Below are 14204 nucleotides of genomic sequence, written 5' to 3' on the forward strand. Positions count from 1 at the left end.
CAGTTGGTTTGGGACAATTTTCAGTCTCTTTCCCCCTTCATCTTGAATGACAATGCAGTTAACATTTTAGTAAATTTACTAATGTTGTATAGTGGGCAGTGGATGGATATCCAAGTTTGCGACAGATCTTCAAGTGTAGTTTTGCTTTCGTGACCATCAAATGCGCTGAAAGATGAAATGTAGAAATAGAAATACTGTTGTACTCAGAGAGATTGAGAGTACACTGCATGGTTCCCTGAAAGTGAGCTAGTCAGGTGGAAAAGTTAGGGTACAAAGAAGATTTTGGCACACTACCTCCATGTTGGTACGAGTATTGAGTACAAATGTTTTGCAGCTGGAACTGGTAAGAACACTTACTGTGTATAGTTCTGATCATATACTATGAAAGGATATCATTAATGGATCTTACACTCTGCTCTTCCTGTTTACTGTGTAAGGCTTGCTTGTGTTTTGTGTATAGGAAAGATGGGACTTCTGTCTTTGGTGTGGATAACATGAGGGCTGACTTTATCCACTGTTTCAAGATCATGAGGGCAATAAAAAAATGAACATTCCCAGTTTGGACCCCTTTTGAGTCTCTTTGCACCCATATTTGAATGACAATGCAGTTTACTGTGTAGTACATTTACAAATTGGTGATATGGTTTAAACCAGATGAGGAAAAATATCTGGAGTTTCAACAGGGATCATAAATTAGTGAAGGATGGGTGACGTTTCGGGTCTAGACAGGGCATCGCTACACTTCTTTAAATGGTAGAGCCTTGAAGAGTGTCCTTACCTACTCCAGAGATCTGAGAACCCAGGTGCATTTTTCCCTGAAAGTGGCATAGTCAGGTGGAACCCTCTGATGATGTAGTAGGGTCTCGACCCAAAAGTTTGATCAGCCCTTTGTGGTAAGAGTATTGAGTACAATTGGCCTGCAGCTGTACCAGTCGTTGGTTTTTTTTTTACTGTGCAATAGTTCTGATCACAAACCTATAGAAAGGATATCATTTAACTTGGAAAGTGTACAGAAAAGATTCACCAGAATGTTACCTGGAAATGTGGTCTTGTGTTTTGTGTTATAGGGAAAGACTGGGACTTCTGTCTTTGGTGTGTATGTGACTGAGGGCTGACTTTATTGAGGTGTACAAGATCATGAGGGCATGAAAAAGTGAACATTCCCAGTCTGTTCCCCAGCATTGAGGATTCTAACCCATAGGGCATAGACTTACTGTGTAGGAAGAAACTGCAGATGCTGGTTTAAACCAGATAAACACAAAAAAAACTGGAGTAATTCAGCGGGACAGGCAGCATCCCTTGAGAGAAGGAATGGGTGATGTTTCGGGTCGAGATCCTTCTTCAGACACTTCTTTAGACTAGAGAGAGAATCTCTCCTTACCTACTTTCCAGCTATCACCAACCAAACCCATCTCATTTTCCCCTCATACTTTCATAGCTTCGCTCTACACCCTCTGTAATGTAGTAGGGTCTCGACCCAAAAGTTTGATCAGCCCTTTGTCTCCAGAGATGCTGATTGGCCTGCTGAGTTTCTTCCAGCAGTTTTTGTGTTTATTTTCGGCTGCAACATCACTGCTCAGAAAACTCATTGACAATCGATTTAGTTTTCTACTTAAAACCTTCCGTAGCCTCCCTTGTAAATGGGTGTTTCCGTAAATAAGGGTACCAACCTGCTACATGCTATCCCCAGGTGGCAAGTTAATCATCATCCAAGTCTCCATAGGAAAAAAAATGGGGTCTTTCGGATATCATAATTGCTCAAAAGGATCAGAGCATTGTGCACATCAGCAGAATGCCAGATTCTAAAATTTCTGTTTACTTAATGACCCATTTAAAAGAAGCTTGCAATGTTTGCCATGCCTTATGTTGTTTCCTTCTGCCACAAATGTGTATGGATTTTGTTTGTTTGATTTTAATTAGGGTTTAGTTGCTCATGGTAACTAGTCAAATAATCAATTGAGTTCCTTGATCTGAGTTCAGGTTAGTTTGTTGATTTCCTTGCTAATTACTACATTGATGAGAAGGAACTTGCATAAATAATGTCTTCATGCATGTATATCGAGGCAGACTGCACAGAAGGTCACATCAACAAAGGACTTTCAACCTCAGAGGTTTTGCAACAGTATATGATATGTAGATATACACAAAAAGCTGCAGTAACTCAGCAGGTCAGGCAGCACCTCTGGAGAAAAGGATAGGTGACGAATCTTCTGAAGAAGCAAGTAAACACAGGAACATATCTGATATTTTTCTTTATAAAAACAGATTTATTTATTTTTGCTTCATCTCATTATTTTGGCTATACACCATGATCTATACTACTTTAATTACAGGATATGAATCAATGGGAATATTACAGGGAAATAGGTTTGGAGACCTTCAATTTCACTACTGAGTGCGGTATTTACGGAAACACCCAAATCACACTTTGGTGTGGATTTGGTATTATGGTGGATGCAACATTCAGCTGTTAGGACATTGGGGGAGAAAGCAGAATTGCTGGGTGGCCATCTATTTATCTCTTGACCAGCCGTGCAGTCAGAAGGCCATCCGACGGGCCGGGGCTGTGGACTGGGAATGCGGCTGGAGGCCTTTATCGAGGCGTCGCGGTCTTGATGCCTCCCGGATCGCCGTGTAGAAGCCCGGGTCGGGGCTCAGCCGGGGCCTCGTGGGTAGAAACCCAGGTCGGGCGAAGCCGCTGACGGAGCCCGCGGCTGGGGCCCGGGTCGGCACCACGGAGGCGTGAAGTGGGGGGTAGACAGTAGTGAGGCCTCGGCAGTGGCATTGGTGACTCCTCATGACGATGGGGCCTCGGCGGTGGTGAGCCTCACGGCGGTGGCAATGCCTCAACAGACAATAGACTATAGGTGCAGGAGTAGGCCATTCGACCCTTCGAGCAAGCGCCACCATTCCATGTGATCATCGCTGATCATCCCCAATAAGTACCCCATTCCTGCCTTCTCCCCATATCCCCTGACTCCGCTATTTCTAAGAGCCCTATCTAGCTCTCTCTTGAAAGCATCCAGAGAACTTGCCTCCACCGCCCTCTGAGGCAGAGAATTCCACAGATTCACCACTCTCTCGGGTTAACCCGCAGTCGACGGTCGATTCGAGCATCGAAGAACCACCGTCGGGGGGAGGGGAAGAACAATGGAGGACCCGGTTTAGGGGAACCGCCGTGAGGAAGGTGGGAGGAGAACAATGGACAATGTCGGGGGGAGGGACAAAGGACAATGAGGTCCCGGTGTGGGGGGGGAGGGAGGAGCAAAAGTGGGAGCCGGTGTGCTTTGTAACTTTGTCAATGACGTAGGTGCCTGCTATTTGTATACATTATGTATGCAAGCAAAGAATCTCACTGTGCCTAGTCACATGTGACAATAAAGTATTCCTATTCCATTTTACCATTACCAAAGGCATACTTTGGTTTGCCATAATCTGGGCGTCACAGCAGTAGAGTTGCTACCTTATGGCACCAGAGACCTCAGTTCGATCCTGACTATTGGTGCTGTATGTATGGAGTTTGTACGTCTTCCTGTGACTGCATGGGTTTTCTCCAGGTGCTCCAGTTTTTCTTCCTTGCTCCAAAAACATACAGGTTTGTAGGTTAATTGGCTTCTGTAAATTGGCCCTAGTGTGTAGCGTAGTGCTAGTGTACAGGTAATTGCTGGTCGACGTAGACTTATTGTAGTGAAAGGTGGATTTTGTGAGGAAATTCTGAGCTGGAGAAAAAAAATGTTGATCAATAGATGTTAAGGGATTTTTGGGGGAGAATCATTCTTGGGTTATGTCTTTTCAGATCTTTTTATTTTTATGATACAATTGTGAGCTAAAGCAATATTTATAATAAACAGCCAGTAAAAGCAATAGGCACAAGAAAATGCAGATGCTGGAATCTTGACCAAAAAATAAAGTGCCGAAGGAAACCAATGGGTCAGACAGGGTCTGCGGAGGGAATGGAGAGACTCATTTTGGGTTGGAACTCTTTTGCAGACAGAAGATAGACACAAAATGCTGGAGTAACTCAGCGGGACAGTCAGCATCTCTTGATAAGAATGGGTGACATTTCGGGTTGAGACCCTTCTTCAGATTGAATCGGGGAGAGATGGAGGACTTCAGAAAGATGGAGTATGGGGGAGAAATCGGAAAAGAGAGGTGGGGTGGAATAAAGCCTGGCAACTGATAGGTGGATACAGGTGAGATGGATGGAGTAAGTGACAGGCTAGAGGTGAAAATGAGCCAATAGGGTATTAGGTAAGGAAAGAAAAAGGAGTGAAATATAAAGCCATATAAATATGGGTGGATTGGGACAGGAGGAATGGAAAATTGAGGGATAAAGAGGAAATATGGGACTCGGGGACCAGTGATGAGCAAATGGAGGAGAGGAATTGAGGACAGTGACTGGGGCAGTGAGAGATGGTGGGAGTTCTGTGTGGGTACAGGAGCAGTGTGGGCGCAGTGGTGGCAAGTAAAAGAGAAAGGGGTTGGGGGGAGGGGGGAATTACTTGAAATTGGAGAATTCAATTGTTCACACCTTTGGCTTGTAGACACAGTAAGGGCAATTACTAATGACAGTAACAAGGTATTACATTTTTGGCTTTTCTCCAAATTTCAAAAGAATGTAACCTGGCAACAATGGGTATTATTTTCCCCATGTGAGCAATCTAGGTAACTCAATGCCACAAAATGGCATGGTGTGGTCTGAAGAAGTGTTTCGGCCCAAAACATTGCCTATTTCCTTCACTCCATAGATGCTGCTTGCTGCACCCGCTGAGTTTCTCCAGCATTTTTGTGTACCTACGATTTCCCAGCATCTGCAGTTCCTTCTTAAACACATGGTGTGGTTCCAAACCAGTAACAATGAAAAAAACGGATAGGTGATGCTTTGGGTTGGGAAAATGTTGTGTCTTTCCATGATAAACCAGCATCTGCAGTTCCTTGTTTCTACAATGAAAAATATGTTAGCTTCATTGTTCAACTTATTCATGGTGACTCTGGTGTCATTACTAGTAAGATTACATGTTGTTCTCATTGCCATTAGAAGAAAATAAAGGTATCCAAAATATTTTTTCAGAACATACAATGTATGCCTCTTTAAGGTAAAAGTATTGAGCATTTGAACATTTCATATATAGGTTATTCTTGTATAGATTGGGATTCACACTCCAGTCAATGGGCACTTAAGTTTTTCTTGGTAATCGTGACATATAAGATAAGTTTCAAAGACAATGGGTCATTGAAGTGTTTTGAAATGCATTTATTATATATAGTTGTGGAAAAATGGAAGTACGTCACAATGCATGGGAAATAGAACAGGAGCCTTATGATTACTAAAGACCAAACAGATTCTCTATCTGGCTGGGTATTCTGTTTGGATGATACAGCAATAAATAATTACAGTGCTGTGCTGGCAGAATTGCTGCAATATTGTTTTTTGTGCATCACTGACTTGATTTCAGAGTATTTTCTTCGCTGCAGGGGCCAGTGTTTGGCATGCCATCAGTGTCCTGCTGTCGAATAAGTGCATAGGTTTGTGAGGCTTGCAAAGTGCCAGGAGGCTGTCTTGTTGGATTCCACACAAAAATACTGACATCCTTGTCCCTGAAGACAAGCACAGTACTTTGTCAGTATTAGTTCTACAGCTTTACTTCCCACTGCAGTAGGAGACCAGTCTGCGTGGGGATGTCAGGTAGGAAAAGGTCAGCACGGAACGGAGAATTGTCCAGGTTTGAGGATGAGTGATATGGATCTCCGTCTCCCACAGCTGAACAACTTCATCCCAGATATCTCTGGCTTTCCTCCAGCTCAAAAATGACGCTTCAGGCTGCAGAACTGTATGGGTGATTTAAAAAAACCTAATGCCAGTTGATTTGGCTGTGATTCTGCTTTCTTTTGCATTGTCACTGAGGTATGATTGTCTGGCATTTGTAACTACATACTGCGAGGGATTATTTAAAGTCATTGGTGCCAATGTTTACTCAATGCAGTCAGAATAACTGCAGTAGTTGGGTCAACAGTGTCTGTAAAGTTTGCTATACAGTACTAAATGAAGGCAGTGAGGCCCAGCTCCCTCAGCTGCTGAGGTTCTTCACTTCCAGAGACTCAATTCATTTTCTGAAAGTAAGTGATACTGAAGATTCTTGTATTTCATTCTTTCAGCATTTCAGTAAATTGGAAATACTACGCTGATATTTGACAGACTTTGTTTGAAGTACAGCATGCACGTTGAAAAGACTTCCCGGTGTGATTGTAAAGTAAGAGCTTTTGGTCTTGACTTTTATAGTCTTTGATAGTGAATGTTGTTTTGGGTCCAGCTACTGTGCATGTTTTACAGCGGAATAATGTGCACCAAAAGATGCTTTTAACTGTCATAAAAAAAAAACACCACAGAAATATTTTAAGTCTATGAAGTGGTTGTTTTATGTAGCAGTGTACTTTCATACATCAAATGGATGACTGAGCCCACTCTCATTCATCGGCAATGCCATGCTCAATTTTCTCGGACTTATTTTATCCATATGCATTTAAATACTTCTAGTGCAGGTTTCTAGATCTTGCCTCAACTGCTATGCCCGTTTTTCAAGTCGTAGCTGTGCAGTAGAAAAGCACCAACATAAATCACTTACCCATTAAGTGCAAAGCAGTTTGCTTGACCACTGAAGCTTACAGTGATCGGCCCTGCAATAGCTGCTGCATGCACTCCTACTTAGTTATGCAGCTGTAATAATAATGTGCTCCAGATTTTCAGAATCTGTACAGACCTCTTTCTGTTAACCTTGCTGGTTTTGAAGTTTGAATGAAAAGAGCTAAAAGTAACGGAGGATTCACAAAGATGGAGAGACTTTTCTTCTGCTGTCTCAAAAAATCAGGTCATCTCATTTAGTAAGGAATCTGTTGCAGCCACACATATGCTGGCATAATTTATTTTTTAATAATGATATTCTTAGTACATGCCGTCTGTTTTTCTCCTTTTATTTACGTTGCTTTGATCTCTCAAGGCTGGCTGCTGCATTAGCGACTATTCATATGAGAGCACAAGGACAAAATCCCAAGTGTGAGCACCCGGGCTTCTGATGAAACTCATTAAATGCTCATTTAGAACATTTGATGGCGAATCTCATGTGCCATCTCCTAATTACTATGCCTGCAAATGTTAAATTATAATGGACTTCTGCCCTTCGAACAAAACTGGTACAAATGTGCATGCTCGCCTAAATGCTTTTGTTAAACACTTTCAGTAAGTCACTAATCACTTTGAACTATGTGCGCATTCAGTGCTCAATCCAAATAATTCACAAATGTGTAAAACTGCCAGCTGAATGCAGGAAATGTCAAAGAGGAGCAAGTTACCTTTGGTCTTAGGCCCCATCAATCAATTCTGAAGCAGTTCGATGGATTGTGGCTAAATCAGCCTCCTCCTCCTCCCACCCCCCACGCATAATCAGACTCATGGAAATAAAGCTCTTTGACCAGTAGGAGTTGAGGGAGCACTGATTATAGCATGTGTATACATACAAGTGTTGAGATATTTTTAAAGAGACTATCTACATCTTAAAATGATGAGTGCACATCAAAACTTCATGACACTGTAAGTTCACCTTGGCTGGATTATTGATGTGTGCAATATGTTTGGAAGTTTTGGTGATACCGAGAAAGATAATTGCCGTCATTCGATATATTTCTTCTGGAAAAGGTAGTTATTGAATATTCCCCACTGCATGACAGGACTTTGGTCATATGCATGGGCTTCATTGAGGGGACAGGTATTGTGCAGGTGAAACGTTGTGTTCTGGCACTGATATCCTAAACCGTCCGTGAATTACAATATCTACTGTTTTGTTATACTGTTTATGTAAGGTTGTAGGAGAGCTATAGATTCACAAAGGTCATATAATAATGAGGTATTTGGTCCAACTAGATTCAATGAATCGTGCTGATCATCTTAAATCAATTAATGTAAAACATATGTAACCTATTTCAAGGCTTCACATTAGCCTGAGAAGTAACTACATTCTCTGGTATAGCTTTTCACTGTTTGCTCTTGTGCTTCAGGGTCACAGCAACCTGACACAGATTTTCTGGAACAGATATTTTTACTGCGTTTATCCCAGTTCCATGTTTATTGTGGGTTTTTTAATACATAGCATGTCCCATCACAGCTGCTCTTAAATAAAATGTTCAGCCTCAAGGACAGCAATTTTGTGGTCAAACAGCAGCAAATGATTTCATTTTTAAATCCTGTTAACCTTTTCAAATTTAGTCATAAGCATTGTTGCATTCATGCTGATTCTTCTAATTTGTTCCTTCTTAATTACAGATCACTTGGTGAGAGACGGTGAAGCCAAAGATACTCCTGTTTTCCACTGTGATCTCCACCGTTTCGACATAATGAAAGTCTCGCCACTGACTCTGTTCTTGGTTGTGCTGAGTAATGAACTGATGGATGTCCTTAGCTCAAGCTTAAAACCACAGCGGTTTAAAGGACGGGTGCAGCGTGATCGAAGGAATATCAGACCCAACATCATTCTTATTATCACTGATGATCAGGACGTGGAGCTCGGTGAGAAAGTTTTACCTTAATTTGTCTGCATTGTCTCCTGTCTCCTGAAGGCAGTCATCTACTGCTGACATAGCTGCCTGTTGGTCTGAATTTGCAAGCTTAGGTGTAGCAAGGTTTTATGACAATAGGGGGCAGCACAGCTAAGCTTGCACATGCAAATTCATTAGGGGCACTGGAAAGTGATTAAAAGCAGCAACCATGGCTGCTTTATGTTCCTTGACTTGGAGGCACTGAGGCTAACATTAGCATTCCATCTGCCACCTTGGATTTAAATCGGAGTCTTATTATCAGCCAACTCAGCACAAACCAGGAATTGAATCTGAGACCTCCAATTGTGCATAGTTAGGCACAAAATGCTGGAGTAACTCAGCAGTACAGGCAGCATCTCTGGAGGGAAGGAATGGGTGACGTTTCAGGTCAAACCTTCTTCAATTGTGCATAGTTTATTTATTGTTTAGCCACACTGAGGGTAATTTTGCCTCATGCAATAGCATGGAACTGGTGAGGATGAATTATCTAAATAAAATCCTCAGATTTATAATGTTATTGAAGTAAATTAAAATAAAATCCAACTGCTGAAATAAAAATGAGGAGAGGTATGTGCGGATTGTTGATTTGCTGTTGTTATTTTAACACATTCAATATTAGCAAGACATCAGGGGAGGCTTGAAATAATTTCAGCCTTAATTTTAGCTGCTGTACAAAGGAAAATCAGGAGAGGTGCAAAATAGTTAAGGTGCCTGTCCGACTGGGGCGATTTTTCAGCGGACTGCCGGAGACTGTCAAGTTATTGGCACTCGCCTGAAAAATCGCGAACTGGAAGGGCGACTGTCAGAGTGGAACACACACACGCACACAAACACACACACACACACACACGCGCACACACACACACACGTACACACACGTACACACACACACACACACGTACACACACGCACACACGCACACACACGCACACGCGCACACACACATCCACGCACACACACACACGCACGCACGCACACACACACACCGCGAAGGCGGGGGTCAGGGAAAGCGGCGGGAGCCTGTCTGAAATTCACACGGTGCAAAGCCAAGGTGATACAGACACACACCGCGATGAACAGGAAGGTTAAGACGGCTAGCACAGTGTACGGTAAATCCTTTTAAGGTGGGGGGAGAGGGGGGGAGGGGAGAAGGGGAGAAGGGGGGAGAAGGAGTGGAGACACTTTTAAGAAGCCAGACAACTTTTAATAAGCCAGAGATACACAGCTGTGAAGTTTGGCGGGCATTTAACATTACCGGTTGGTTATCCTTGGCTCTGAAAACTTGTGTTTGCGTTTTTCTTCCCCAATGAAAATGTTCAGTCAGCAAAGGCGATTAACTAGAACTACCTACGACTACCTCGACTACCCATAACTACATGGCGACCCCACTACAACTGCACCTACGACTACAGGATTAGCAATTTTCTCCATGGCAACCAATTGTTGGTCGCAGAAAATTTTACAACATGTTGAAAAATTTGCGGCGACCATACTGAGGCCGCGACTAGTTCCCAGAATGCGGGAACTCCTCGCGAGCATGAAGGAGACTCACCAGAGACCATCAGCAAACATGTAGCGACCATGTGGCGATCATGTGGCGAGCACAGAGTTTCCTACACTCGCCTAAAAAGTCGCCTAAGTGGAACAGGCCCTTTACTTGTTATGTCCATAACAAGTGAAATTATAATGTATCTTTTATTATTGGTAGACACAAAAAGCTGGAGTAACTCAGCAGGACAGGCAGCATCTCTGGAGAGAAGGAAAGGGTGACGTTTCAGGTCGAGACCCATTCCTTTTCTCCAGAGATGCTGCCTGTCCCGCTGAATTACTCCAGCTTTTTGAGTCTATCTTCAGTTTAAACCAGCATCTGCAGTTCCTTCCTACACTTTTAATATTAGTATATGATTTTCTTTCTATCAGATTTAAACAGAGGAACTAATTCAGGACCATGTGGATTTTCTCAAAACATCCAGATTGGTTACGATACAATTCTCACATATTGTTCATATTTTCTTCTTGAGCTAATCAAGATATTGTGTGGAGAATGTTACCCATAAGTTTGACTTTCATACATATATAAGCTATTAAGTGAATCAAGGAATATGATTGTTAGCATAGAAAAATGGCAATGACATAGATGACAGAGCAAGCAGGAGAGGCTGTTACTTCTATTTATCATCTCCATTAACACTGGGATATAAGGCTTTACTCATGACATTAGGAAGCTGTAAGCACTGATTCATGCACCTTTTTAAAAAAATACATTGATGCATAAAGATTAAATGCAATTAAACTAATAGTTTATAACTAACGTATATGTGAACTGTACAACATTTAAACATTTCATGCACCAACGCAATGAGCATGATGTAGAATTACCTGATCAACTTGGAAGACATAGTTTGATGTATGTTGCAGGATGCTTACGATTGTATACCAAGGGAAAAGCATTAGAGCAAAGACAATTCTGCAATGTATTACTAGGTGGATGTAATTTTGAGCTGGTCCGGCCTTTTTCATATGAATTGAGGTGATTCCATAGTTACCGGCTTTGTTCCTTCTTGCTTCAGATATATTGGTTGTGTCCTATGCTTGCGATTACTTTGTGGTAGGGTCAGAGTTGGGTGTGCATGACCAATTGTGTACATTATCTTGGGGACCAAAGTGAGCTAGTGATCCAGAACTAGATAAACTGATCTCATTCTAAAGATATAACGGCTTCTTGGGGAGTCCAATGGGATAGAGAGTATCTTGCTCCCACTCCTATTTTGTGGATTCTGAGGTAGCTAGTAAGGCCAATGTGGAACCTTAGCCTTTTCCACTGATGGTGCATAAAATAACTGACTGTGCAGGCAGATGGTTAGTTTGTGTATTATGCAAGGTGTATATATGTTCCTAATGCATGGACTTAAAGTTCTCAAGGCCATTCTGAATGTTCCTACTAGAATATGTGCATTGGTCAGGGATTCCCAAGCATCAATGAGGAGTTTGTAATTTCCCAAAGAGACTTTGAACACTTCCTTGAATCTGTTCCTCTGTTCACGTGATAATCTAATCTCATGACAGAGCTTGTATTGGACAGCCTGTTTCAGAGGTCTGGCATCAGGCAGGTGAAAGATGTGGTCTTCCCAACGGATCCAACAAAATATAATCAGGATAGACACAAAAAGTTGGAGTTACTTAGCATCTCTGGAGAAAAGGAATAGATGATGTTTCGGATCTAGTTGGGTCACCTATTCCTTTTCTTCAGAGATGCTGTCTGACACGCTGAGTTACTCCAGTTTTTGTGTCTATTTCAGTTTAAACCAGCATCCGCAGTTCCTTCCTACACAGAGTATATAATCAGGACCTCAGTGCTGGGTGGGATAGCCTAGGGGAGGACACTGATGTTACTCATTTATCCTTTCAGTGAATTTGGAGGATTTCATAGACATAATATTAGTGATAAGCAAGATTGCTCATTGTACCCGTACAACACTGTATTGTGTATATGACAATAAAGGTGACTTAACAGTGCTATATTTTAAGTGCCTTGAGGTGCCTACAGGAGATTAATTAAGGACACAAAGCTGGGATGGTGCAGCGAAAATCATAATGTATTTCATCATCAGTGTTTATTATTGTTGGAAGGCCATGTTGTGCAGGTGGGGGGTCGGGTGTGGGGGGGGGGGGGGGGTGGGGAGGCATAACGGAGGGAAAGCTTTTGCAGAGGTGGCAGATTACTAGAGGACTTTTGTTCTGTGGATACTGAGTGGCAGGACCATCCAGTTATAGTTTAGTTTTAGTTTTAGAGATATAGCGTGGAAACAGGCCCTTCGGCCCACTGAATCCGCACCGACCAGCGATCCCCGCACATTAACAATTTACACTTATACCAAGTATACAAACCAAAGCCAATTCACCCACAAACCTGTACGTCTTTGGAGTGTGAGAGGAAACCAACGATCATGGAGTAAATCCACACGGTCACGGGGAGAACACACAAACTCCATACAGACAGTACCCGGGTCTCCATCATATGGTTAAATGAACTAGTCAATGATAGCTTGGAGATTAGTCTGGTGGTCTTCCTCAGAACATACTCCTAGTTGGTTGAACTGGTTCTGAAGCTGTCTGAAGGATAAAGAGAATGTTGATATTGGCACCTTGGAGAAGGGAGCGGTTGAAAATTGTGTTGTGTTAGGGATAATGGAATAGAGCTGCAACTTGGTAGCTGTTGGGATTTTAATGATTAAAGGAACTGAAAGCAAGTTGGAAAGTTGCACATAACATATTAACTATTTGGTGTCAAGATTAGAGAAATCTTTCACTATTTCACAAAGATGTCAGAGACGGAGAGGAGTATTCAGTGTCTCATTCACTGTGGTACTAACAACATAGAAAATAATGTGAGAAGTCTTAAAAGTAATTTTAAAAAAGGGGATTCAATGATTTAAATACTGAGTTGTCTGTAAATTATTAAAGGGATAAATGAGGGAGAAAGCTCGCCACCCGAAACGTTGTAGAACATTCCCTTAACAGATGCTGCCTGACCCACTGGGCTCCTCCAGAGCTTTGTGTTTTGCTTAGGAATAAGTGGAGGGGGTGCACATGTAACTGATGAAATAGTGTGGGCAGGATAGATTCCATTGGCACCAATACCGTCAGGAAGGAACTATCTGGCAGAAACCGGTTTCATGAAGCCTGGGCTGGAATCAGGAGTCCAGCAGAAGAAATACGTAGAGAGACCACAAAAACTTGAAACAACCATCATTTGGGAAGTGATTGTGCACAGATAGGGAAGGTAGAAAAGATCTAAAACAAACAAAAGGAAAGGAAATTGGATTATATGTCGCTCCATGCATGACCTGGAGAGACACAAAGACAGCAATAGCAATTAAATAGTTTAGCACACAAAGAAGTTAATGTGAAAATAAATTTTGTGAGGACACAAAAATCCGCACAAATATATTTTGTAATTACATTAGGTAGTAACAGGGTGGTTGGAGCATTGGAGGCCTCTTGAAAACAGCAAAATTGTCAATAAATATCGCCAGTAGCTTCCTTCAGGTAGTACTGCCAATGCATGAGGCAAAGGATCACCACATCACTGTCATCACGCAAGTTCCTTTGAACTGGATACTTTGTGGAATCCAGACCTTCAGGGTATAAACACTTTCCCCTTGGTATGCTCTTCCACTTGCTGCATCCCACCAAGTGACTGACCTATACAGATCCTCACCACTCTCTGCGGTCCAGGAGTTGCCAGGATCTAAGCTGATGGTTGCAAGGGTTGATTCTTTATTTTACTGTTTGGCCCAGATGGGAGTATCTGGAAAAAGAGAAGAAAAAGTCCAGGAAATGGCAAGAAGAAGGAAATTAATGAAAGAAGGAAATGCACAGAATACTTCAATGGTACTTCATTGCCACATGTACCTAGATACAGTGAAAGATCTTACTATACATGCCACAATCATACAATTGCAAAGTAAGAATAGTAGATTACACTAAGGTAGTTCACAAGGCAGTGTACAACAGTCATGATGTTTCTGGTGCCATCTGGACCTTTCAAGTTTCAACGTTTAAAAACAATATAGTTTTATCTTGGCATTAAAATCCTGCGGCAGCACTGGATTAGC

At 42.1% G+C, this 14204-nt stretch overlaps 1 protein-coding gene across 12 annotated transcripts in view; it reads left to right on the forward strand.

Moving 5' to 3' along the window:
- Nucleotides 1–14204, forward strand: part of LOC129696489 (extracellular sulfatase Sulf-1-like) — a 448145-nt gene that overhangs the window by 312142 nt on the left and 121799 nt on the right. For 9 of the 12 annotated variants that reach the window (XM_055634441.1, XM_055634443.1, XM_055634439.1 and 6 more), the window contains one exon: nucleotides 8315–8557. In XM_055634441.1, coding sequence (XP_055490416.1) covers nucleotides 8386–8557 — 172 coding nt within the window. In that variant the 5' untranslated portion in view covers nucleotides 8315–8385. Of the gene's footprint in view, nucleotides 1–6156; nucleotides 6252–8314; nucleotides 8558–14204 lie in introns of all 12 variants that reach the window. The other 3 variants (XM_055634440.1, XM_055634447.1, XM_055634444.1) reach the window with 1 other exon arrangement.

This window comes from Leucoraja erinacea, chromosome 4, assembly GCF_028641065.1.
Source record: "Leucoraja erinacea ecotype New England chromosome 4, Leri_hhj_1, whole genome shotgun sequence".
Taxonomy (NCBI): Eukaryota; Metazoa; Chordata; class Chondrichthyes; order Rajiformes; family Rajidae; genus Leucoraja; species Leucoraja erinaceus.